The sequence below is a fragment of the Lepisosteus platostomus genome, chromosome 23 (genome assembly GCF_059453375.1).
Source record: "Lepisosteus platostomus isolate fLepPlt1 chromosome 23, fLepPlt1.hap1, whole genome shotgun sequence".
Taxonomy (NCBI): Eukaryota; Metazoa; Chordata; class Actinopteri; order Semionotiformes; family Lepisosteidae; genus Lepisosteus; species Lepisosteus platostomus.
In genome coordinates, this window is record NC_142633.1 from 6,522,050 (window position 1) to 6,549,392 (window position 27,343).

General features: G+C 48.0%; 2 protein-coding genes across 2 annotated transcripts in view; one reads left to right on the top strand and one right to left on the bottom strand.

Annotated features, from left to right (window-relative positions):
* The first annotated feature begins 297 nt into the window (after positions 1–297).
* zmynd12 (zinc finger, MYND-type containing 12) lies at positions 298–13,247 on the top strand. Its single transcript, XM_088617415.1, has 8 exons — positions 298–832; positions 5,827–5,968; positions 6,845–7,016; positions 7,741–7,910; positions 9,020–9,142; positions 10,182–10,278; positions 10,994–11,139; positions 13,022–13,247. The coding sequence occupies exons 1-8, from the start codon at positions 723–725 to the stop codon at positions 13,130–13,132; spliced, it is 1,071 nt and encodes a 356-aa protein (XP_088473541.1). The 5' UTR covers positions 298–722; the 3' UTR covers positions 13,133–13,247.
* Positions 13,248–19,706: 6,459 nt separating this feature from the next.
* Positions 19,707–27,343, bottom strand: part of rimkla (ribosomal modification protein rimK like family member A) — a 28,523-nt gene continuing 20,886 nt past the window's right edge. The window contains exons 4-5 of the mRNA XM_088616909.1: positions 25,542–25,745; positions 19,707–24,673 (exon numbers count right to left, since the gene is read on the bottom strand). Of these exons, the coding sequence (XP_088473035.1) occupies positions 24,186–24,673; positions 25,542–25,745 (692 nt within the window). The 3' untranslated portion in view covers positions 19,707–24,185. The remainder of the gene's footprint in view (positions 24,674–25,541; positions 25,746–27,343) is intronic.

Below are 27,343 nucleotides of genomic sequence, written 5' to 3' on the forward strand. Positions count from 1 at the left end.
CCGCGAATAATTAGTTCCGTTTGTAATTATAAAACAACTGTTTCAGTGAATTCCATGTTAAAGATTTTTTAATTTTCCATTCTCTTTGTCTATATCGCTTCAATTGTCAGTAATAATCTGATATCACTTTATTTGTATTTTTCTCTTATTCTTGGCCTACTTTATCTCTTTGATCATCCTTTCTCCAGCCTTTGAGACTCTCAAAGTTTGATGTTTAGACAAAACACCCTTTGACGTTCACCGTTTTTTATTTTAGAAAGTATTTTGTCACAGGTTTTTAATTTTTTCCTCAGAAACCGCTGCCATGCTATAATTACTTGAACAACATTTCGGGCAAATTTCAAAACAAGTACAAGGCTGAAATTATGGTTAGCACTTCAGGAAATATATTTTAGGCTAAACGTCTGCTGTGATGCGGAAATTGAGCTTTGCTTTGCTGTCGGACATTTTACACACCACCTGAAAAGTTTCTGGAGTTCAAAGGTCGTTTCCTCGGTAACTGCTCTCAAGCGTCCTGAAGACGAGCAGAAGGGACGAGGGCAGCTCATTCCTGCGTGAGGTCTGGGGACAACTTTCCAGACCCGCTTCTGTGTTTCGGGAAGCCGCGGAAAACAGGGTCCCTCCTGCTGCTATTCGATGCGGGACGTGTCTTCAGCCTGAAGAAGCCCGTTTAGGAGGTCCAGGGGTGCAGGAGGAGGAGGTGGGCAGCGCAGCGCAGCCCCATGTCCGAGATCACCCCCCTGGCCAACCCCCGAGGGGTGAAGCGACTCTGCGAGCTGTGCCAGAGACCAGCGCGCCTCCAGTGCTCCCACTGCCGGGTCACCTACTACTGGTGAGTCGGCACCGCCGTTCCGGGCCCGGGAGGGCGAGGAGACCCCCTTCTACTTTACCCGAACAGGGGCAAACTCGTTTCAAGTCTCTCCCAACCTGTGTTCATTCATCCTCTTTAATGATAATAATAGCTTAGAACGCATCTAAGACTCAGTTTTTACGTAGGCTTGCAAAACCGGTGCGTAGCCTCAAATAAAATCATCGGATTTCTCAAATCTGCTGGCGGTGCCGCGGGTATCTCCGCTCTTCGCTCCAGTGGGCTGTTCGTGCCATCACTCCGGCGAACACTAGGCGGCAGTGTTTCCCTACATTATAACACCGCCCAAGTCAAACGCGTCTCTCTCGCAAACACTTCAGGGGTTCAATGGGTTCGACGTCCTGGAAAGCAGTTTATCAAAGTCTCTTCTTTTTTTTTTCCACCACCATAACATTTCGAACAGCGGGAAAGGACCGAAGGAGCCATAATCTTTTGTTTTTTTTCGTTCAAAGTCAGAATTAAGATCATTTTCAAGTCAGAAATAAAGAATTATATTATTAAAGAGCTTCTTTTTCTGAAGGCTCCGAAAGTGTAATTTCAGAAAAGAAATGAGGGGAATTAGCTATTCTGTTTTACCACAACAGGTTCGCTGGGCATTTTCCTAACTGCCCAATTTCTGTCGACGTGGACAGTAGGGCTGTGGTCTGTGCTGTCTCCAGGCTTGGCCGGTTCTGTAAAATGCCTTTAAGCCATGAGAAACGCAAGAGTTAAGCATGGAATTCTTTCCCTTCAGCTAAGGGGGCTGACTTCAGTGTGTTTCGCCGGATTGTGCAGCACCATTCGGCTGACATGAATCTCAAGGAAGAGAGGAGAGGTTTCAAGAGAGCAGGCCATTCGTGCTGAGCTACAGTAACTGATCAAAGGAACCCTGCTCTCCGTTTCTAAAGGGATCCCAGGGGATCAGAATCACCAGCAGGGCTGGGCGGCTTGGATATAAGGAGAAATCTGCAAGGAGATTTAACAGAGGGTGAACCTATAGACTGTGGTGTCTGACATGCCAAGACCTTTATTCAGTGAGCTGCTACATTGCCCCCTTTAAGGCATAGAAACATTTCAGTGGAAGAAGCTCCCAGCTCAAATCCTAGTGCTGTGTCCCTCTGCATGAGTTAATGTGCTTTGTCATTTGGACTGAACAGTGGGCTTATTATTATTACATGTTATCTATTGTATTAATATATAATAATATAATATATATTATAATAATTCCTTACACTTATATAGTGCTTTTTTGGACACTCCCCTAAAAGAACTTTACAGGTAATAGTAAAGGCCAATGGAAAATTGGGCCAGTATGCAGTAGTAACACCCCTTCTCTTCTCAAGAAACTCCCTGGGATTTTTAATGACCACGGAGAGTCAGGACCTCGGTTCTTCGTCTCATCTGAAAAGTGGAGCCTTTTTACAGGATAGTGTCCCCCTCTCTCTGCTGGGGCATTAAGACCCACACAGCACCCCCTGCCGGCCCCACTAACACCTCTTGCAGCAGCAGCCTTAGGTTTTCCCAGGAGGTCTCCCATCCAGGTCCTGGCCAGGCTCACACCTGCTGAGCTTCCATGGGCTGCCAGCTGTGAGTTGCAGGGTATTGTAGCTGCTGGCCCATTATCAGAAGCTCTGTAAGTTCTGTTGTTGATACAGCATGTCCCTCATAGCCAGTTGCTATTATCACTAGGTCTTCACTTGCTCTTTCAGTGCTTGTGTTTGATACCCATCTACTGGCTGACATTCATCCCTGCTGCTCGTGGATACTGTGTGCTTTAGGATGCAATGGAAAGTTGTGCACATCCTTCAGGTCTGCAGAAGGCTGAGAAAACAAAAGCACCCCCCCCCCCCCCCGCTCCCCGTTCTCCTGCTGGCTTTAATAGATACTTGTCTTCCTGCCAAGATACAGCATAAACGCCTCCTCGTGCCAAAAGCAGCGCTAAACCCCCTGCCAGCTGAAAGGCGTCCATGTTGGCTGAGGGTGTTGGTGAAGCAGCAGGCTGTATCTGAGAGGGCCGAGAGTGTCCCGGCTCGGGGGGAGTGTGCTGTGTTTCTGACAGCTAGAATAATGCGGTCTTCACAAGTGGAGCCCGACGCGGTCTCTCCGCACAGCGCCGCAGTGAAGCTGAGCAAAACCACACTGCACCTCCACTGCACCAGTGATGCCGGAGCCCCTGCTCATTAGCAGCGACGGCAGCTTTTGCAATTACTTCATTTTAAGATAGGATCTGCTCTGTTGCGGCATGGTCTCGGATGATTAGCTATATTTAAAAAGTCAAGTAGCCATTCTGTCGCGAATACTGTACATTTGTACCACCGTGCTCCAACATCCTTGCCTGTAAAATTCAATACAGCAGATAGGCATAAATGCAGAAGAGGTGCATTCCACTTTAAATCACAACACAGTAAGAGTGTGCTGGCCCTGTTGTGAAAGCACCTGATTTTGTTTAGGTGAATCTCAAAAAGATGTGCCGTGCCAAGACCATGCCAAGCTATGCCAGGACCACACTGTGCCCGTCTCCTTCCGTACAAGGTGCTGGCAGAGCACAGAGTTGCCCAGGTGGTGGGGTGCTCTCCTCTGTCCGTGTGGCTGGTACTTTCACAGGACGGAGATAGAGACTGACAGACAGCACGGTGGGGGGATTACAAAATTAAGACATCAGATCTAAACTGGGGGGGCAGGGAAATGCAGCAGCTGAAAGCAGCAGATTGCTACCATTAGAAACATAAAAGGTGTGTCAGCACATATCTACGAAGCTGCACATAAGAAAGAGCCCTTCCTGTGCCGTAAAGAAAGCAGGAGACCGCGCTGTCTTATTAGAAAGTGCAATACTATCGAACACCTGTTCAGCTGTTTAAGAACTACCTGCACTCACAGAAGCCCCTGCCAGTGCAGATCGTTCCAGAGATCAGGGGCTAGGGTCCCGATCTCCCAGTCCTCTGCATGACATTGGGAATGACAGATATCCCTGTATTCTGAAATCCCCAAACTAGAGTTTAGGTCATACGGAGGCAGACATTCTTTTAATTAAATGGCATTCACTAATTAAATTAGTGCTAGTCCAATCAGGGCCTTGCAAGTTGGAGAATGTTAAATTGTTTTTCTGTTCCACAGTTTGTTTAAAAATGCAGGTCACAGTCTGTCCACAGTCCCTGTCTTCAACAGCCTGGCCGCTGACTCCAGAGTGGAATGATAGATGGTGTTTTTCTCACCCAAGACGAGGCTGAAGCTGCTCTTTGGGAATTGTCTGAGGCTGGGGACCAGTCTGCTGGCTCCTAAAGACTGCAAATGCTGGGAAATTCCCTGGGTATTCGTGCAGACATTGCTAATTACCGTATTAATGGTGAAAAAAACTGAAAAAGCTTCTGTGGCTGTCTTAACTGTTCTCTCCAGATGAGAAAGTATATTGTCACTCTTTATAGCTGTCTAAATATTACATCCCAGCTGAATATTCTTCTGGATGTGAGAAAGTTCAGGACATTGCTGTAACTGTGTCACTAGAGATATTACATAAACTGTAAAATCACTGCAAACTGAAAACAGCTCAGAATTGTATTGTGTAAACAGTATTGTGGAGACCAGATATGTAAAGATTCTGCATACACTGAAATTAATTCTTGTATGTTGACATTTTAACACTGTTCCTAGAGGACTTAAGCACTGCCAAAACATTTTTTACACAAACAGACTGGACTGATCTCAGCTCAGCGAGTACACTTTAAAGCAATACTGAGTCAATTTTAAACCATAAATAGTTTGTGAGGTTTCGTATTAAAATACACTGGCTGTGTAAAACATTTGAATGTAGTTGTAAGGAGGCAGACGTATCAGCTGTTTCAGATGCCTTTGTACAAGCGATACTACAGCTCTTCCCATCAAAATCTTTCACCAACTGACGAAAAACAAGAGTGTCTGTCATTTTTGACAGTGCCGTTCTGTGATGTTTGTGCAGTTCAAAGAGGACAACAGGCTTAAATTGCTCTCATGTGTTATTTGCTTCAGCCCCATCTACTGCAGCAGTGAGGAGAAACACTGGAGCTGCACTGGATTTCACAGGACACAAGAGTGTGTTACACCACAGTAAAATATTAATGCCAAGCTAATGTTGTCCCAGTGTAGAAAGATCTATGCTCAGCAGGCCAGACAAACCCTTAATTAAGTAAATGTGATTAGAATATCTTTGGCCTTAACCTGTTTGGCTGAAGGGGCGACACCTGTCTGTAAAAACCAGGTATCTCTCCCCTCCCCTGAGGAAGATGAACCCAGGGGCTGCGGCTCTCTCAGATGACCCTGAGCAGCGATCCCATTTACAGTGATGTGATCACTTGTAACTGCTTAGAAAGGGAACTTGTCTTCCTCCAGAACCTTCATTATTAATTCTGCTTTGTCTGTGTTTAGAGCTTCTCCATTTCTATAAAAATCTGATCTTAACTGTCCCGTTTCAAAGCCTCAGTGACTTCTACCTTACCGTCAGTTAAAAGAGAAGGTTGCACAGTTATTTTACTTTTGCGAGCGAAAGAGATCTGAGACACATCTGCCCTCCTGTCTCGCTTCCTAAATGGGATGCTTTAGTTTTACCACGGTGAAGCTGATCAGCTGTAATCCGAGGATAGTGTGCCCCGGATGTCTGAGCTCATTCCATGTTGCCTCCAACTAACCTCCCATGACACCTGCTTGGCAGGGGTCACCATGATGAGTGTAATTTAATCCAGGTCGTTATGGGCTGTCCACAGGCTCCTCCCTTGTTACTGTGGCTGGTGCAGGACCTTTGGATAGCTTCCTTCCTGTTAGTGAGGATTTGTACTTACTGTAGGTGCGCCGCATAATCCTCATTGAAAATGCTCCATTTGCCACCCATGACTGCCTGAAGACTTTCAGGGGCAGCTTGTTCTTGTCTTAATAAAATGTCCACAGTCTCTTTCTGTGTCACGCTGGCAGAGAGGTGTCTAGCATGGCGTGTTTGTGTTCTGCCTGGGCAGCGACTCGGATCATCAGGGAGCAGACTGGGTGGGCATCCATGAGAAGGTCTGCCAGCTGCTGATCCCCCTGCGCACTGCTGTGCCCTTCCACACTCTGGAAGTGGAGAGAGAGCACCATCACGCCCAGACCCTGCAGAGACAGGTACCTACACTGCCCAGACACTGCACAGATAGGTACCCACACTGGCAAGACACTGCACAGACTGTGCCCACACTGCCCAGACACTGCACAGACAGGTACCCACACTGCCCAGACCCTGCAGAGACAGGTACCCACACTACCCAGACCCTGCAGAGACAGGTACCCACACTACCCAGACACTGCAGAGACAGGTACCCACACTGCCCAGACACTGCAGAGACAGGTACCCACACTGCCCAGACACTGCATAGACAGGTACCCACACTGCCTAGACACTGCACAGACAGGTACCCACACTGCACAGACGGGTACCCACACTGCCCAGGCTCTCACAGACTGTACCCACACTGCCCCAGCTCTTAAAAGGCTGGATTCTGAGGTTCTTCCATGAGGATCAAATTCTACACAGGAAGCCAGTTTTCAGCACATACCCATTCATACTTTATAATAAAGGATTGGGAAGTTCTCTAAGTAGTTTTATGCTCTGGGACATAATATTCTGATACTGACAGTCCTGTCTGAGGCTGTGCTGCATGTGACTGCAACCTGTGCGCGACCTGTGACCCGGGTGTGACTTGTGACCTGTGTATGACCTGCGTCCCGTGTGTGGCCTGTATGTGACCTGTGGCCTGCGTGTGACCTATAACCTGTGACCCATTTGTGGCCTGCGTGTGGCCTGCGTGTGGCCTGCGTGTGGCCTGCGTGTGGCCTGCATGTGGCCTGCGGCCTGCGTGTGACCTATAACCTGTAACCCATTTGTGGCCTGCGTGTGGCCTGCGGCCTGCGTGTGACCTATAACCTGTGACCCATTTGTGGCCTGCGGCCTGTGTGCTGACCGCTGTGCTCAAGGCGTGTTGTGTGCTGTGTGGGGGACAGGAGCAGCTGATCGAGCTGTCCCGGGCCACGGCGCAGAAGAAGCTGTTCGAGGGGAAGCACCAGGAAGCCGTGCCCGCCGCCCTGCTCTCCCTGCGCTGCTGTGTGGAGATCCACGGCACCAGCGCGTTGCAGCTCGTCCCCTCCTACCTGCTGCTCGCGGAGGCCTGCACCGGTGAGCCCTGTGCCTCCCTCACGTCTACATGCACTCCACACTGAGCCCACAGAGCTCTTCTGATTCCTTTTACACACGAGCAAGGTGAAAAGACCAGCATGTGATGCATTTACTGAAATAAACGCCATTTTATTTGAAGTCCAGTAACACCCTCATAAAAGCTAGCCATTATTCCATCAATTATTGAAGCACCGGCGATCATGATGAGGGTGCGATAGATGAAATAATTGCCGCTGGTGGGTTTACAATCTGGTGGATCTGCCTGGAAGCCCTGGAGAGCACTGCACACCGCTGAGCTGCCAAACGGTGAGTCAGTGAAGCTGTATCAAAGGGACTGCAGCCTTTAGACCCCGAGTTCCCACCCCTCCTTGCCTGCTGCAGATGGAGAGATCCAAGCAAGTCAGAATTAAGCCCATGTGCTAATTAATCAGTGCCTGGTGATTCAGGCAGTGAATTTAATTCAACACCCTGAAGTAATTGCAGGTCTTTATCTGCTTATTTGGGAGCATACGTGTTAGATATGAAAGTATCCTGTCTCCTCTTGCCTGTTATTAACAGTGTTAGGCCCACCCCTTCCTTCTGTGACAGCAGTTCGATCCCACATCTCCACTGTAGAGCTGGCGGTTTGAACGGAGCCGCCGAAGCTCGGTTCGTGTAGAGGAGGGGTCGTCTGGATCAGGCCGGCTGTGGCTGACGGCCGTGTGTGTGTGTGTCCTCCTCGCAGGCCTGGGGAACCTCACCCAGGCGGAGGAGTACCTGTGCCGGGCCGAGTGGACGGTGCTGAAGAACGCGGAGTGCGGCCGCCACCTCCGGCACACGCTGCACCGCAGCCTGGGCTTGCTGCACGCCGCCAAGGGAGACCTGGAGGGGGCGCTGGGGCACCTCGCCAGCGACGTGAGTGATGGCCAGCGTGCAGCCTTGCCTTGCGCGTGCAGAACATCGGAAAGGCCACAGATGAGTGGCGAGCACCCGGCCCATTTGGCTTAATTAGTTCTGTGCTGGGTGTGCTCTCGTTAAATCCTGCATCACAGACCACAGCAGGGCTGACAGTGTCTGTAGCAAGGGCGTCAGCTGTATCTTTTAGAAGTTAGTCGTCCTGGGGAAAACCAACCACCACATATGAAATTCCCTTGAAGCCCCTCCAGCAAGGGACAGTTCATCATAGCCCGTCAAGACTATCCCGCAAGACTGGGAGAGGAGAGGAACCTCAGCACCTGGCACAAACCCACACCAACACTCATGCACAAAGTATCTTATCTTTTTATCATTGCTTTCCCTATTAGTTCAGAGCTCAGGAAACACTAAGTTTCCAAAAGGTGGTAAAGTACCACTTAGCACTAAATTGCTGTGCTTGAGACAGAAAACAACACAATGACCGATAATCAACATTTTGATTTAACTAGATAAAAGAGATCATAAATCACAGAGACCATTTGGCAAACCTTACTTGTTTGATTGCCAGTAGCTAATCAGTTCCAGAGACTCATCCAGCCATTTCTTGAGGAATCGCATGAAAAATCAGCTCCAGACCCCAGAAGGCCAACACAGTCTTCCTCTTGCTCGGAAACATTTGAGCTCGGAGACACCCAGGCATCTAGTCTGTATGTGCGCTCATCTGCTAAGGTGAAGCACAATTCGGGAGTATTTCCATATGAAAGACCTTTTTTTCGAAAGGAAAAATTGCTGCTTAGGTGAAGCTGATTAACCAGCATCACCTGGAGATTTTACTGGACCTTGTGGTTTTCATAAGTAGGCCAGTAGTTTCTCCTGCTTTTGATTAAAATCCACATTCACATGTACTGCAGATATCTGGGTCTTGTTCATCATTAGTATAGCAAATGAGTATAGTATAGTAACCATCGGTTCTGCGATTATGACACCTGTTGACTAATGTAACATAACCGTAAAGCTGTTAATAACTGTGTGGACACAGGGTGCAAGCCACATGCCTTCTGTGCAGTGATCTGCACATGACCAGCTCTCTGTGCCCCTGTGCCACGCAGGTTTACTATGCCAGTGAGGAGTTTGGCAGTGACCACATTGTGACCAGCGGGGGCTATTTCCACATGGCCAATGTATTTTTCCGGCAGAACAAGATGGACATTGCGGACTCCCTGTACACAGAGGTGAGAGGAGGAACAAAATCTGGGTAACAGAAGTTTCAAATAGTCTGACTGCTTCCCAACCCCTGATCAGCCATAATCCTTTATTCCCAAAGCCTCTTTCTCCCCACATTCCCGTGTGTCTGCCTGTGGGCTCTGATCAGCCTTGTTTCCTGCCCTGCAGCAGAACCCACAGCGTGTTTTGTCCTTGTAAATGCTACGTGGGATGTTTTGACTTGATATCCGATAGCGATTTTACTGAAGGGTCTGAGCTGAACACGTTTCAGAAATGTGCTGTGTCACTAACTGGCCATTGAATACTCAGATGTAAAAATTCTGCTTGGAAATATGTTTTTTTTAAATTGGCTGCTTTTCACTGTGCTAGCAGATACATACCTGTGTTCTGACGCCAACTCACTGGCCTCTTGAGGGGTTTCAGATGGCAAAAATAATCATTTTTCTAACGAAATCCTTTGTGACAGCGGATAGCTCTGAAGAAAACTCTTCTGATCTGAGCTATTGCGTGTCTTCAGGACTGTTTTCCACAGCTGTGCGGGGCAGGGCCAGGGCCAGGCCTGATAGCCGTGTAACTCAGGTGTGCAGGCCAGAAATTCCACCCCCCTCCCAGATTGCTGTGTATTTTCAGTGTAATGCCATCTCTGTGCATAGTCACAGTTATGACCCCAAAAATACTCCTTAAAAAATCACGACTTAATAGGCTATTTGCTGCTTTCGTTCCACCACCCCGTATCGCGGAGGATTGCCATTCCGATACGTCTTACTGCTGTCAGTGCGATTGGGAGCTTGAAGGCGTCGGCAGTTTCACGCACAGCAATGCAGACACTCAGGGGAATGAAGACACAGGCATCAAGGCACCCAGTCTGCCAGCACTGCATAGATACACAGTTGCCATAGAAACATGTGCATGCCGACAGGAGAATACTGTGCATTAAGAAAAGAGTTTTGCTTTGTTATTATTATTATTTCCATTACCACCAGTGCTGTGTAGGCTATGTGTGGGCTGGGAGCAAAGCACCCTAACGCTGAGGGACTCTGTTTGCAGGTGACGGCGATCTGGCACAGACACCTGAGCAGCCTGCTGGAGGCCCACCAGCGCAGCGCCAGCGCGCCGGCGGACCCCCCTCCGGAGCACTCTCTCAGTGGGTACACGCCTTCCAGCGTCCAGCTCGGTCCTGCCCTTTCCCGGACCACACTGTTCCCATTTCGCGAGATGCGTGTTTCCCCATCAGGGCAGCTGGCTTGGATCTGCCCACGGGCATCACAGGCAACCAGTCAGCGGTGGAACGCTGCCCTCTAGGGGTCATGGGAGGGAAATGAATCTCCTGCGCCTCCCCTCCCCCAGTGTCTCACTGGGAGAGTACAGGGCGGCTGGGAGAGAGGTGGAGGGGCGACTGCCTGGGTCTCATCAACAGGTGGGCCTGCCAGCCATATTGGAACAAAATGGGAAAGAAACAACATTACAGAGTAGCCGAAGGTTTGCGTTAGAACAAGCAATTGCGTTTTCATTGAAAATGTCCTGACCGGTGCCCATATCCCACTCTCTCATGCTCAGACGTGGGCCACAATGTGACCCTGGGCAGAGTGACCCCTAGAAGCTGCAGCACCCCTGGGCTCTGGAGCCCTGCAGCCCCCCAGGTGTCCAGCAAACCCCAATCCTCTACTGCAAGGCTGTGCGTGTTGAAATAAGATCAGGGCTATATAAAAAAAACAACTAGAAAACTCAACTTCGAGCTGCCTGCGGTTTAACAAGCAAGCACAGCTGGCCTGATTTATTTCCTCTGCTGCAAGCTCACCTCGCCTCGGCTTTTAAACCTCAGCGGGGTCACGTCTCCCCCCCCTCCTCCTCTGTCCCAGGTGAGGCGCAGCAGGCTGAGGCCCAGCAGGTCCTGGGCGCCATCCTGGACATCCGCGAGCAAGCCCCCCGGCCAGACCCCACCCAGACCGCCCGCGCCGCCCACTCCCTGGCCCTGCTGCACTTCCTGGGCACCGACACGCCGAAGGTAGGGCACCCCACATGGGCGCGCACAGAGCTCGAGGCGCTCTCTTGCACTGTCTGGGCAAGGGATTAGTGCTAATGACTAAAGCCGCAGAGACTAATGGGGCTTGCAGGGCTGACAGGTTGAAGTATCTGGGGCCGGACACTTCCTGGGTTCCTGCCAGCTCTTTGTTACACTTCCAGGGCTGCACTGCAGACAGAGAGGACTTTAAATCATTTTTCACCAGGGCTGCAGTGCGTGAATCAGAGATTCAGGGATTCAGATTCTGCTGCTGAGCACCAACCTTACACCGAGGCAGAACCACACTCCATCTTCCCCAAAGAACCCTGTCATTTCTGGAATTAACTTAAGACCTTCCCCACATAAGCACCAGTATTAAAACACACCGGCTTTAATAATTCATGCATAACGGAGACATTCAAAGCCGGGTGCAAAGTAAATGAGATGCTGAAATACAAAATTCTTCCCTGCACTCTGTCCCCAGTATGGAACAACCCTAATACATGTTAGAAATCAGCCATTAATATTTATGTTCTGGAACAAGAATAGCCTGTCAGGCATCACTCAATTAAAATTACTTGTTTGATGAAGAACATTTATCTTGCAGGAATGTTCAAGGGAAAAACGTTCTTCATTCCAGTATCTGTGGTGAAAGGATGCAATGAATAACAATTAAGACCTCTTCAATTCTGTGATGCACTACATCTATAGTATATTAATTATTCCTCAGGCACAAAATAGATATACATTACCAAAGGAGAAGTGGGATAAGAATCTTAGATACAATCCTCATCTTCAGCCATGGAAATCAGTTTGCACAAACACCTTCAGGAGAACTGGCAATGCTGAAGTCCTGCATAGAACAGATTGTACGATAGCGAAAGACATTCACAGTGAGCCAGACGGACTCAGAAATCTGTCAAGATTGTCTTGGACAGCTATATTCAGCTATATTCTCGATTTCTGGCACCATCCTTCATGAGATCAATTCTGTTGAAAAGGTAACAAATCAGCTCTCTTATGGTGGGCTGGTCCTATTGTCTGCACTGGAACCTCAGTTACATGAATGAATTAGAAATGTAGGGAAAATGTGTCCCAGACTCACTGGCTGAATCTAATAAAAGATCAAGCTTCCTTTGAAAAACTAACTCTGTGGGATAAAGTTAAAGAATCTATCTGGAACCATTTTCTTATGACTCACGATAAATAAATACAAATTATTGCGTTTCGATAAATAAATACAAATTAGGGTATCTCTCACCAGGATTAATCAGCAGCCTATACCTTAGCCAGCAGTTATAACTAGGTTTCATTGATGAGGTTCTTGGTATTTTTATATGTTATGTACGTCTATAGCAAGCACAGCAGGGTGTCTGTTTGAATTATATAATATTGGGTATGGATTAATGAAGACACTAGTGCTAGTAAGGAAATGTCATCCCATTACTTTCAGGAGCACACAGCATTTTCTGGGTAATTTAAGCTGAAAAAGAGAAACAGACCTTGGCAATCTACATTTTAAGATTCCCTGTGCCAGTCTGTCAGAAAGGGAATCAGTGACTAAAAGGAGATTGTTTGCTCATGTCCTGATCTTAACACGTTGAGTGACTTGAGAACCCTCCCTGGTTCTAAACAAGAGAGAGGAAAAGGTTTCACCAGGAACCTCACTAGAGGGCATCCAGAATGTACTGAAATTGGCAGTCACTGCAGTGGAAACGCAGGTTCGGATTTTCAGGCTACAGGCTCTTCTGACTGGAAGTCAGTGGACTGAGTGCCTGCCGTGTTCTTTATCTAACGCCTCAGGAGGGCGTCTTCATGCGAAGACGAGGGGCCGTGTTACACAGACGGGTTCCAGGCCTGACGTTTGGGTTTGCTCTTCTGCCAGGTGGTGGAGTTTGGCAGGAAAGCTCTCCGCTGCAGCCAGCTGGTGCCAGACTGCGGCCTGACTGAACCCATCGAGCGTCTCCTACAGCTGGCAGAGTCCAGGAGCGCCTGAGCGACGACAGGGCCTCGCCGTGCCAAACCACACCTCCCCACTGTGCCAACCCTAACTACCCCGGCCAGCAACTGGAGGGGCACATTCCAAATAAAAACCTCGTCTTCCACCTTTATTTTGTCAACCGTCTTCTGTGGGAAGACTTTTGCTGGGTCTTATGGTGAGTGTTGTAGATAACATTAAATATTGAGTTGAGTGACACATTGATGGGTAGCTCAGTGGTCAGCAGTGCTGCCTCTCAGCTCTGGGGCCCTGGGTTCAATTCTGGACCTGGGGTGCTGTCTGTGTGGAGTTTGAATGTTCTCCCCTTGTTCACATCGGTTTCCTCCCACAGTCTAAAGACAAGCTGATGAGTTAATTGGCTTCTGTGAAAATCGTCCCTGATATGAGTGTGTCTGTGTCTGTCTGTGCCCTGCGATGGACTGGCAACCTGTCCAGGTTGTACCCTGCACCTGTTGGATAATGCACGGATGGGCGCAGAAACACAACTGGGGGTACATACTTCATTTTTCCTGACACCCAAGTAATGCAAGCCTTACCAAACTAAATTCATGATCTCTCTGCACTTCAAAGTCTTTCAGTACTATGGATTAAGAATTGCTTATCTGTAATTGTGTGCATTACTGACAACGTCCGTGTTTAGTCTAATAAGTGTCGGTTTTGATAGATCAGTCTTGGTGAAAGGAAGAATAGTAAGGCACGATGTTATCGGACTTCAGCAGAGACGTTTTTATAAGAGTGAAAGGAATACAGGCTCTCTTTTACAGGTCATAAATCTTCAGCTCCGCAGCTCCACAGTGGTTTTAATCGGCTCTCTTATGAGCCCCCTGTGCTGCAGTCTGTGTGAAATGCATCCAGCAACGAGAATACTACAAGGTCAAAAAGACTACGCTGCCACACAAGATTTCCTGCTCTTGCTGCTGAAAAACAATATTCCTTGTCTCAAACATAATAATGAAAAGTGGGGCACTGGGGGGCAGATGAGGAATATCCCTGCCGTCAGCCCCCAAACCGCAGGGACTGTAACTTCTAATAACAGTCAGAATCCTCCGTTTAACTGCGTCAATCACTTTAGGCCAGTTTCTCATTTACACCCACGACCTGGCCAAGAAAGTCTTGCCATCGTTGTACAGAAGCAGACAAAGACTAGGAAAAGAACGAGGAAAAAATGGGTCCCGTTGAATATTACAGTACCTCTTCATTTTCAACAACCCACACGATTGACTGCAATCACCACAATAACAACGGTGCAGGTAATAAAATGACGATCAGGCCGTAGAGTGGGAGAGGGGGTACCTGCTGGACGGTCTCCGACCCATTCAGTCGCCTGGGAGGGGCAGGAAGTACCACCCGGCCCGGTCCAATGGACCACTGGAAGACCTGATTACAAGCGTATCGGCTGGCCAGCCTCTGCATCAGTCAGCTGCTGATGTCCCTGGGGTTACAGGACGAGCGCCACAATGCGTTAAAACAAGTTTCAAAATCGGCAGCAAATCCAAAGCAGGTCAGTACCACCTTCATCCCCAACACGGTGTTGATACGAGCAACCGAGCGGTGAACAAAGAAAACGACAAAAGCAAAACACTTCTCTCTCTCTCTCTCTGTGCGGCAAACGCCGTTCGTACGGCGCGGCGTTTTGGAAAAGCAACGACCCTAGCTGAACCAGCAGAACCATCTGCAGGCCCGGGGTTTTAAAAGGACCCCCGTGTCTATGCTCAGCGCAGGCCGTACTGTCGGTGTATCGGGGTGTCTTTCCCGGTTCAGTATCCCCTGGGAATCTGTAACCCCGAAATGCGCAAGCGCCGCTGTCTCGGGGGGGGCGCACGGTTTTTCTCAGGCTCCAAATGAGAAACGAAATGAAGCAAAGCCTTCGTGTGCTTTCTTTCGGGTTCCCCTGTCTTGTGTAAAGGGAACTTAACCTTTCCTTCACATGGTGGAGGTAATGTTTTTAAAGGACTCGAATCCCTAGCGAACGCATTAAATACGCCGAGAAACCGATAGAAACACACACAGACAAGGGGCTCCTTCTTCTCCGGGTCGAGCTAAGCAAAGCCTGCAACAGCCCTGCAGGAGCTGGCCGAAGTGTCCCGGAAAGGTTTTGAGAGGAGGGGGGGTGCAGACTATCAGGGGATACGGCATTGGACTGCACTGTGTGGCACTAGCCGACAGACTCCATCATCATCCACCGCAAAAGCCGTGTTTCTGCTTCCCGTAATCAGCTCTGCCTTGTTGGGTTTCTTCGCTAATCCACCCTGGCTGCTACTTAATTATGGTTTAACGTCTCTAAATATTATTTCCGCACTGTCTGTGCGGTGCACCGTCGATTAATTTATGTCTGTTCTCGTGGTTCTGCCATTTCTAATTATTGCCGTGTGTTTCGGGCGGCGCGGTGACAGCCCTGTTAGCACCGTTGTCTCAGAGCGCAGGGGTCCTGGGTTCGACTGTGGGCCGAGACACCTTCTGTGAGGAGTTGCATGTGGAGCTGACGTGGGTCCAGTTTCTCATTAAAAAGTTCCGCCCAGAGCAGGCCCGCTACATTGCTTATCTCAGACTGTCTGTGTTCAGAATGTCAGTGCGTGAATAATGTAACAGTCGCTCCTAAAACCTGCCTAAAAATGAGGCTACTCGTTTGAGAAACAAAGCGCGCCTCGGCGGGTGCTGTTGCACCTCCCTGCCGAATTCTGCGCAGTCTAGGTGTCGAGTCTGTGACGTCACTGCTGCAACCGGCTCACTGCGCTGAGCCCCGTCATGTAAAAGGTACAGGCAAGTGGGCGATCACAGTCAATTTTGGAGCTCTGTGGACCCGAAGGCAGGTCAATCGTAGTGGACATGGTTCAGAAATAGAGTACGCATTATGGTTTGTGAAATTGCTCATCTCAAATTATTATGTTGCCTTGGAATCCTGTCACTGACGGTGATGGATGACAATGTGTTACAGTCGTGTTAAGGGCTCCGTTATCGCCCAGTACCCTTGATGTGCCCACTCTGTCAAGGTCACACTGAGCTCAGGCACGGCGTAATTTGCAAATGAAGCACTGCGTGTACACCTAAGGAGTGTGCTCATCATAATTCATCCATCCATCCCCTAACCCTTTCATCCAATTCATCGTCATGGCAGACAGACTCACGGACACAGGCACACACACTCGCACCAGGGGCAGTTTTCCCAGAAGCCAGTTAACCAGTATGAAGGTCTGTGGGAGGAAACTGGAGCACCCAGAGGAAACCCACATAAACATGGGGAGAACATACAAACTCCACACAGACAGAAGCCCAAGTCTGGAACTGCAATGCTAAGAGCTGCCCATGCACACAACTCTGCCCCATTTCAATAATCATCGACTTCTGTTCAAGGGCACTGTGTGCAGGTACTGATCCTCAGGAAAGCAGCAGGGAGGAAGTGTATCTGGCTCTGAGTAACTTCGTACAATCTCCAGGTTCTGTTCAAGTCTACTGGACTGCAATCCTGGACAGTGAATGTCTCAGACGTTAAGCCGGTCAGAATGTGCACATTTAACCTGCTAATTACATTAACTGCAACTTTGACTCCCCACAGAAGTCACCAGGGGTCAACCCTAAGACCCAAAAACGATCTGGTTTCACCTTCCTGTCCTGTCATGAGTAACGATTAAATAGGAAAGTGAGAGCCCGAAACAGTTTATCTGCTCACACTGTTCTGACTGCACCTGCGTTGGTCATTTTGTTTAGGTAAGAAATCCATTTTGTCACAATATTTGTAGTAGCAGGAACAACATATTCTCATTGTGTGCTCCATTATAACTGTCATTGTACTTATTGGCTGGAGATAAAAGTGCATCACCCGATTGAACAGCTTTTATTATTGTTGAATCTTTCTGGCTGTGAAACCTTGTTATTGCAGAACATCTGTCAAGTCCGAAGGTGCCGGATTTTACACGTGCAAATGAGATGGTTTGTCTATTTAGAAAAAAAAGCTCAAAACTGCCTGACTAAAGGAGAAAATGAACAAGTAAAGGTTTATTCCATGCTGAAAAGAGAAGAAAAGAAACACGTGTTAGAATAAACCTTTACTTGTTCCTTTGCAGCCTAGACATGCTGGCGCAGATCCCCACTTGAACTAAAGGAGAAAATAGTTGTGCTTTGTTGTGGGTTTTTTGTGCAAAACCAGAGAAATATTCATATTTTTTACCTTAACCCAATTTCTTATCAAGGGTGTAGCACAACGATCTCTCCCCTAATGACCCATAATGAATAATGAAAGCATTAGTAAAAGAAATAGGCCATATTGCCTTTTTTTAGGTCACAGGTTGTTCTAAAAGTCAGCTAAACGTTTCAGCCCAGTTAGAATACACTGATTGTTTACACATCAGACACGTTGGCTCACTTTTTCACTTGGTTTTCTAATGTACTCAAAAGAAATGAATGTTTGTGTATATATTAAACATATCTAAAGATATATATATATATCATATATAACTAGATATAATATCTTAAGATATAGATATTCATGATAATTCTTTAATCTGGAAAGACAAACCAGACGAAATAAAGTCATATCAACTCAATTCGACTGAGTTTCCCTGTATGTTGCACATAGTGTACCTACTGAGTGCCTGAGTGATACACAGTAAAATCTTATCAATTATAATGGCTAATTTCTTACTACGTTCTTTAAAAAAGTCAAATATGAGGTATATAACGATCAGTGAACCACCAACTTACTAAAAAAAGGCTCCTGCCAACAAAAATGAATGCAGGTATAATTCACTTTTAAAAGACTCTTGACTCTTGCTTTAAATTAGCATCTGATTTCAATGCTTCTGATTTTACTGACGGTGTATTTGTTTAACAAATTGCTCGTGGTTAGAAAATGGATGGATGAGAATAGGTTGGTTTCTCATGTTCACGGTGTTTAATTATAATCACTGAGCTGATACGAAATGTCCTTTTACAACCCCATACAGATCGCTTCCAGTGCAGTGTGCTCGGACTCACTCTCCTGTTTTATCGATGTCATGGCACGGGCTCAGGGGCACTGGCAAAACACCTGTAACCAGACACCTGCGGTCAGGCCACTGCCTTTCCAATAGGAGCAGACACCTCGGCTGTCAGTCCCTGCTGCCCTGTAGACAATCTCCCTGCAACTCACAGCTGGCAGCCCACTGGAGCTCAGCAGGTGTGAGCCTGGTCAGTACCTGGATGGGAGACCTCCTGGGAAAAACTACGTTTGCTGCTGGAAGAGGTGTTAGTGGGGCCAGCAGGGGGCGCTCACCCGGCAGTCTGTGTGGGCCCGCAGTATAGTGACGGGCACACAAGGCGCGGTCCTTCGGATGAGACTTAAAACCGAGGTCCTGTGGTCTTTTAAAATCCCTGGGCGTTTCTTGAAAAGAGTAGGGGCATTACCCTTGCATCCTGGCCAAATTTCCTTTACCAATCATGGCTACACAACAGTGGTGAAGGGGAGTCCCCATTGTTGCTGTGAGATTAGAAATTACAGGCGAGATAGATTGGAGACTGAAGGTGAGATAGATTGGAGGTTGCAGTGAGATTAGAAATTACAGGTGAGATAGATTGGAGACGGCAGGTGAGATAGAGATGGGAGACTGCAGTGAGATTAGAGGTTACAGGTGAGATAGAGATGGGAGATTGCAGTGAGATTAGAGGTTACAGGTGAGATAGAGATTGGAGACTGCAGTGAGATTAGAGGTTCGAGATTATAGGTGAGATAGAGATTGGAGACTGTGATGAGATTAGAGTTTCGAGATTATAGGTGAGATAGAGATTGGAGACTGCGGTGAGATTAGAGGTTCGAGATTATAGGCAAACACCACCGTCAGGCCCATGGCCATGTGGTCGACACGTGGCAACTCCTTGGTTTCGAGCCAAGTAAATAAGACCCATGTGAAGGAAGGCGAGTCTGCCAATGAGCAGCTTCACAGGAATTACACAGAAAACAACAGAAGCAAAGACACCACTTCAAGACCAAGTTTGCTTCAGGGCTCAGCGCTGCGTTCTGGCGTTACAGGAGCAGTGCGGTCCAGGATGCAGGGACAGGAGACTAGCTCATTGCCTGTCGTTGTGAAGTCTGTTAAAAACATGTTTTGCTCATTTATTATGATCATCAAAGCTCAAGTTCTTCCTGGTCTTCAACAGAAATACACATCATTCAGTGCTGTGCCTCAATAACTCAAGCGAGTCAGCTGTGACAGATTGGAGACATTTTACACCTATTGATTTACCATGATCCGAAAATTAGTTGTAATCATTTGTGCACAGAAAACAGAAAAACAGGAGCTGATTTTGATTTGAATGGCTTTACAGAAACCTACTCTTTATTGGTTTTATTTATCCGTCACTGAATTAGTTTGGAAGTTGTTCATATTCAGCATCATGTGAATACTGGCTGCTGTGTCTGACGTTTAACAAATGTGACAATAACAGCAAATCAGTGGCATAACCCCAAAGCCAGCAGCTGCCTGGGAAATTGGCACAGTGGCCTGCCTGTAAATCAGACCTCTCGAGAGGCCAGTGCGGAAGAAGAAAATAACTGTGGTCACTAACGGGAGCTAAAAAAAAAAGACAAGACACGCTCCACTTTGTATTGCGTTATAATGACTCGTTTTATTTAACCTAAAAAAACAGGGTTTATTTACATCATCCAACACAACAGAAATGATAAAAGAACACAAAAAAAAATGGAATTTGAAAGTTGTCACTCTGTCAGTATACTTTTCTCACCAGTCCAAAACCATCTTTAAAACCGCTTGACCCGTGAGATGACTGGAGCCCCAGGCAACAGGTCACCCGTTTTAAGCCATACTGTCCAAAGGGGATTCGAATGGTCTCATAATGGATTGCAAAGGGTTCAGCCCATTGTGTGGGATCTCATGCTCTTGGAGAATTTTGAGACATTCCTGTCGAAAAGATCCTGTTTCCCAGAGGATGGGTGAAGAAAACGTGGATATTGGAACTCAACCAGTTGTTTTTTTTTAAAAAAAAACACCTTGCCAGACAGCAGTTGCAAGAGATGAGCACATGAAAATGCATTAACACACTTCAAACAGATTCACGGATAGGAAGGCGTTTGAATTTTATCGATTGCCGTCTTCCTTGCTTTAAAGGATCACTGTGCGCTAAATGAAATGATATTACATTCCAATGCATTTTTGAGGGGGCGGGATTCTGTTAAATGGAATCCTCACATAAAGAGATATCTAAAGTGCTATTTCATTTACACTGCTTTTAAATGGCATTACAGTGTAACCGTCGAACTGCATAAATATTCGAAAAGACAGAATTGAATCTTTAAAGACGTCTGTTCTGAAACCTTAGTGAGAAAGCCCAGAAGCAGTACGATAGCAAGTTTCAATTGCCAAGTTGGTTTAAACCCACACTCGGCTACTGAGATCCGGAACTGGTGAACTAATGGAAAAGCCACTGTTCCAATCTGTGTGAAGTGTTAGAAACCAATGACCGCTGTCCCTCAACACAGCTAGGAAGAGGTGTGGTGGCTGCTGTGATTCAGGCCAGCTTCTCGAAATCAAGGCGCAAGACAACAGCAGTGACATGTCCAGTATCCTAGTACTTTGAATTTGAATACTAAAAGGAGAAACTTGTTTTAAGACTGGTGTGACCCTTCCATTGTTCAAATCGTTCAACCTTCAAATGACATGTCGTTTCATTGCGAAGCTTGTGGCCTCCACAGCGTGTCCTTGCTATTTTAGACTAATGGAAATATTCCATCTCAAATATCTCAAGGCTACTTAAAACTGTGAAGGACTAATTATTTGAAAAAAAAATGACATGCAATAGTTTCCATTGTTAATGCACAATACTGAAAATGAAAATGTTTTGTGTTTTTTGGCATTTTGACTTCAGAGTTCACAAAAGCCTGTAAGTAGTAAATCTGACCACTGGGTAGCTTTTGGTAAACTCAGATGTTGCAAGAATTCCCTTGTATGTGTCTTTGAAGGTGAGGTGCAGTTTTCAGTTTTTCAGAGCTTCATAATGGGGAGCAGAATTTAAGACAGACATTTTTCGACTAAAAAAAAAGATCCGATTACTCTGATTGCTGATAGCGAAGAAATGCACTTTCTTCCGAAAGACCATTCTACCAGGAGATCAGTGCAACAATATGGGCATGGTTCATGTGAGAAAACTATCACAGCATGAAACTCTCGTCATAACTGCGTATTATGGGATCTGTCTAAACGAACCGGACTCGAGAGTGGTTGTGATCGGAGTTATGTACGTAGTGTTATCTAAAAGAATGCTGAACGGATGTATCCTGTTATTCTGCCTTTTGATCACCCTCTTGTTGAGTATTCTCTGCTGTATTTTGGTGGCTGTTCTGCTTGAGCCTCTGAGTGTATTCCTGCTTAGACCGGCAGCCACATAAACTAGACATTCAAGAAAAAAACAGCTCCTAAAAAGTCGCTTTGCTGAAGAAAAGCAGATCGAGTGGGAAATGGCTCGGTGACGCACGTGCTTCAGACCGCAGTGCCTCACTAATGGGCTTCCAATATCCCTGCTCCCAGATGTGTCAGAGACAGAGCGATTCTGAATCGAGCAGTCTGCATGCCTGGTCACAGTGTAAGCAAGATACAAAGACAGAGAATCACACAGATCACATTTAGTCACAGAAATGGATTAAGAAGGTTAAGAGCAGGAAAATGCACACAATTGGCACTATTCAGCTAACAGAGAGAGTTGTTATCTACACATCCCACAGTCTTCTGGTGAGCCACTAATTTCACAGTCCGCTTCAAGATATAATCCATCTACATAATGCAATAACTCTTGCTATTTGTGCTGCTGCAGCACTGACCACTGACACCTTTTCTCTCTCCAGTGGGACCACTAGCACTGGTGAGCTCACAGTTATCACCTTGTGTAGACTCCTGCTGGATTCCAGGCTGTTAGGAAGATTTCTCACAAAGGCCAAGCTTTACAGTGGTCTCACTTCATTGAGACACATTAGTGCACACAAACGAAGTTTTTCCTTTTAAAAAAAAGTATACAATAAATAAAAAAACAAACACTGAACATTATAAAACAAGCAAAGAAGAAAGAGCATGTTAACCTTCTTGGTACACTGTGTGTTTTTCATAGTTTAAAAAGTGGATTTTTTTGTCAAAACACATTTTAGGCAGATCTCTAGCTACTAATGGATATGTTGCTCATGCCTTGACGAAGGGGACTGAGGTCCAGGCTGCTTCCCAGAGTGATGTATGAGGTTAAGAGTCTGCATGAGCAGGAATTCCCTTTACAGATACTGCCACTAAAACAGGCGTGTGTGCATTGCAGGGATGGTTCAGGTTCATGAGACTAGCTTGAATCCAGACTTCGGTTCATGCTACACTGAAGTCATCGGCGCAAGACCTACTCCAGGTCTGCCGTTTATCATTTTGCAGGGTCAGGGTGATCCTGCCATAGTTAGAGCATCAGACTGGGGAATTCCCCTCATCGCTCATGTCTTATGAGTGGCTCGAGAGGTGGAGCTGTGTGGCCTGTGCTCATCGCCAGCCAACAACAGAGAAGCAGGTCTGCATCCACACTGACACTGACGGGTCCCGGAGGTCTGCGGACCCCCGGGGGGCCATGGTCATGCAAGATGAAGCTTTCATGCAGGAAATCCCCCTAAAGCAGCTGAAACCGACCCAACCCAGCTGCGCCCACCCATGGGGTCGAAGACCAGAGTGGAAGGAAAGTCGCAGGTCTGCAAATTCGATGGGCTCGCTCCTCGAGCACGAGGGGTTCACCTCTTGGTCACTGACTGCCGGGGGAAAGGGGCGGGGAACCGCGAGACAGCGGGGCCGGACCGGGAGACCGCCGGAGGTGAGGGGCCCAGGCCCGTCCTCGCCGCGCACAGCGGGACAGCTCTGCGTCCACCCCCGGCAGCTCCGTCAGGGTGCGCTCCTCACACCCCCACGCTGTCTGGGAAACCTGTAAACCGTTTTTTCTTAAAGTGCGTAAAAGGCCCAGTGGAAGGTGAGATCTGATGCTCATAGCCACACCGGTGAACAATAACTCGGAAGTCACCGGTCCCAATCCTGTTTATTGTCAGTCAGCTGAGTACAAATAACCATCTGCTGCTTTCTTACACCCCAAATGACACCACTGGTTGCTGATGCTACTTAAACTGCTTCACATTTATCTTGATAAAATTAGTGTTTGAGTACAAAAGAGTCTGGGGAAAGACACTTCAGTGTCAGGGTTGTGTAAGTGGTCAGTCGCACTGTGTAAGGTGTGTGTTGCTGAAAATCATTATTCTCTCTTCCCTTTGCCTCCTAATGGCTGGAGAGCAGGTGCTTTCTGTGCTACAGCTGTTCTGGCTCCTGTTTCTTTTGGCAGCAGTCAGACTCCTTCAGCCCAAAGCCCAGGATGACGTTAAGATACCAGAGCCAGACTTGCTGTAGCAGAGAGCTGTGCTGTAAAACCTGGCAAGAGACTCTGCACTCAAACACCAGCCTTCTCTCAAAATGTCCTCAAGTTCACTTCTCCTACAAAACACCACTACCACCCCCCACCCCACAGAATAAAAAAAGCTAAAAACAATCCAGTTCACCTAAATCATTTCAGTTATCCGTCAGTATGTCAGTAGTCAGGTGAGTATCTTTAGTTGCGGTTTTGCGGTTGACCTTTCATAAAAGTGTGCATAGTACCAGGTACCAGGTGCATTTTACTGGACTAAACCAATTAAAACGCACTACAAATCTGCTGCCAGTTTGCCTTCGCTCTCATGCGGTGAAATGATGATTCTGTCGTCATGCACTTAAGCACTTGCCTCGCTAGTGCCAGGCTGCGCTGTAAACTCTCCTTCACAGGGCAGACAGCAGGTCAACTAGGGGAGCAGCCTGTCAGTCCTCTGTGTGGATGTTTGTCAATGGACTAGCATGGAAAGGCGCATGCGTTTGTGCGTGTGTGGACATGGATCTTGGCATGTACATGTGCGCTAGCCTGGGCTGTGTCTGCGTGTGTGTCGTCTGTATGTAAGCGTGTGTGTGTGTGTGTGTGTGTGTGTGTGTGTGTGTGTCAGTGTGCCAGGGCTCTGCGGGCTTGGGCAGCGCCCGGCTCACTCAGTCAATAGTTTGATCTCGTTGGCGAGGAGTTTGTTGATGTTGTAGGCGGGGTCAGGGAGGGCCGGGTGGGGGGGCGGCGGGGCGTCGCGGGTCTCGGCCAGCTCGGGGTCGCTCTCGCTGGAGGTGGAGCCCACGCTCATGGTGCACACGGCCTCGGGGATGGTGCTGGGCGGCGGGCACACCTCGGGCTCGCTGCTGGTCTCGCTGGCGCTGGACACCACCGAGAGCAGGGACATCTTGCGGGTGAGGCGGCTGGGCAGCAGCGAGAGGGCGTAGTCGGCCACGATGCCCGCCACGTCCATCCCGCAGGCCTGGTCGAAGGCGATGAAGCCCACGTTGGCGTTGGCCTCGCACACCACGAAGGAGCCGTCGGCCAGCTGCAGCAGGTCGATGCCACACACGTCCATGCCCAGGATGTTGGACACCTGCACCGCCAGCTGCTTGCCCTGCTCGCTCAGCGGGCACATCATGCCCACGCCACCTGGCGGGACAAGAGGAGGCGTCAGTCAGGTCAGTCAGGAGCTCTGCGCGGTCAGCTCTGTGCCACCGGCTCCTGACAGAGTCACCTTGTCAACCGGTCTACCGTCTCTTCCTTCTCTCTGCTGTGAGCCTGAAGACAGCTTGGCTATTGCTTTTCAGTTTAAAAAAAAAAAGTATTTTTAATTTCAATTTTAGCTTTTCAGTATAAAATAATATACTGTCAGGAAGTTAGTTGTAATAACTACTCAGTGACGGTGATATTGTCATATATAGCAGCTATATCAACCTGCAACTCACAACTCACAGCTGGCAGCCCCACTGAAGCTCAGCAGGTGTGAGCCTGGTCAGGACCTGGATGGGAGACCTCCTGGGAAAAACTAAGGTTGCTGCTGGAAGAGGTGTTAGTGGGGTCAGCAGGGGGCGCTCACCTTGCGGTCTGTGTGGGTCCTAATGCCCCAGTATAATGATGGGGAATCTATACTGTAAACAGGAGCCGTCTTTCGGATGAGACGGAAAACCGAGGTCCTGACTCTCTGTGGTCATTAAAAATCCCAGGGCGTTTCTCGAAAAGAGTAGGGGTGTAACCCCGGCGTCCTGGCCAAATTTCCCATTGGCCTTTACCAATCATGGCCTCCTAATAATCCCCATCTCTGAACTGGCTCCATCACTCTGCTCTCCTCCCCACTGATAGCTGATGTGTGGGGAGCGTTCTGGCGCACTATGGCTGCCGTCACATCATCCAGGTGGGGCTGCACATTGGTGGTGGTGGAGGGGATCCCCATTACCTGTAAAGCGCTTTGAGTGGAGTGTCCAGAAAAGCGCTATAGAAGTGTAAGCAATTATTATTATTATCTCCGCAGGGGACTCACCTAGGGAGCAGTTGCTCTGCATCCGGCCGTCGGTGGAGCAGCGCAGCATGGAGCCGATGACACGCCCCCCCACCAGCACCACGCGCACGTCCCGCCCGTGGGAGTCCTTCACGTACTCCTGGAAGAGGTAGGGCGCCTCGTGCCGGATCAGGTGGCACAGGTCGGACAGGTGGTGCTTGTCCCGCGCCAGGAACACGGCCTTCCCTGCGGAGAGGCAGAGACGAGGCCCGTCACACCCTCCGCCGCGGACCCGGGGGGGGGGGTGAACTCGGGAGCGAAGCACATGAACACACTGCTCCGTACATTTTTCCCACTGCCTGTCGGAAGAGCAGACAGTTCCGGGGGATTTCTGTTCTGTGAGCCTGGACCCCCTACAAGCGGCACAAACTACATCCGTTTGTGCCGATTTGTGCCGTTGAAAGTAGTTTAATTAGTGTTTCACACCAATCAAAAGCAAATTAATCAAAGAACATTATGAGATTTATTAGGACTAGGTATGCAATTACTGTATTTGCCTTTTAATCTAACAACAACAACCATGGCTCTATAATTCCTGGGAAGTTAATACTGCAGCTCAGGCCAGCATCCTTGGCTTAAAGGGACTCTAGACTGTAAGGACAAGTCAGGTCCAGCTCTTTCATTTCATTTCTCCGTCTGCTGGGCAGCCCAAAATATATACAGAGTGGTCAAGCTGAATCTGCAGCCTAGACCAGCTATCTGGAGAAATGCCCATCAGGAGCCTGTTAGTGATCTGTCAGAGAGGAGCAGTAAACGGCGCTCACGATTTCCTGCGGCGGAACGAGGCAAGGGGGTGCTAAACAAAACAAAAACCGAACTGATCTTTTGGATGAGAAATCTCAGAACTTAAACAACTAGAAATCCCAAAAGGCTCCAGCGCACGGCAGGTGAACACACCCAGCACTGGCAGTCTGGTACGAGGGCAAAGCTACAACAGCAAGAATTCATACGGGCCAAGGAGAAATTCAATTTCTCATCTGAGTTCATCTGACTCACGCCCAGGACCACGGGCACTTGATCTGCGCTTCTCTTGTCTTTGAAAGTCCCTCAGCTGAGCTTTCTATTCTTCAGGTGATCTCTCAGCTGGGGGTGTGTGGGGCGATATCGGACCTGTTTCAGATTCATGCCTAATGAAACTATGCTTCATCGTCCTTCGCCACAATTTAATCCGTTCTCTCACACAGCCAGGCACCAGGAGTTTGTTTGCAGTGAACTAACAAAAGCAAACGCTATCTCTTTGTGTGGTCAGCATTCAAACCAGTCCGGGCTCCAAGTTAGCAGACCCTATTTTAATCTGATCTTTAAAAAAACAGCCGAGTTTATTGATCAGAGCCGCGGAGGCTGTCCTGGTGAGGATTAGGCAACAGAGCCACAGTCTGGCCTTGTTAAAGTTGACCTCAGCAAACGTAACAATCCTATTGCTCTTCTGCCTGGGTTTCACAAGGGGTTAGAACACCCCTTCACTGTGTTTTACTACACTTGACTATAATTACACCATGCTGTGCTGTAGTAAACAGGCCTTAGAAATGTTATCATGGTGTATGAGAGTTCCCACAATCCTGAGTACAGGATTGTGAAGAGGCACAGTGAGGAGGTAGTGAAACCACAGCACACCCACAGTCAAAGCAGAAGTGAAAACTCTGAGCTTCATTTACCAAGGGAAACTTTTATAAGGGAGGTCACATAAGTGCTCACAACACCACCACTTCATAACATATATAATATCATAAAATGGGACTGCTTTTATGTTGTTTCTAAAATACTTCAAAATCTTCACTGCAGTG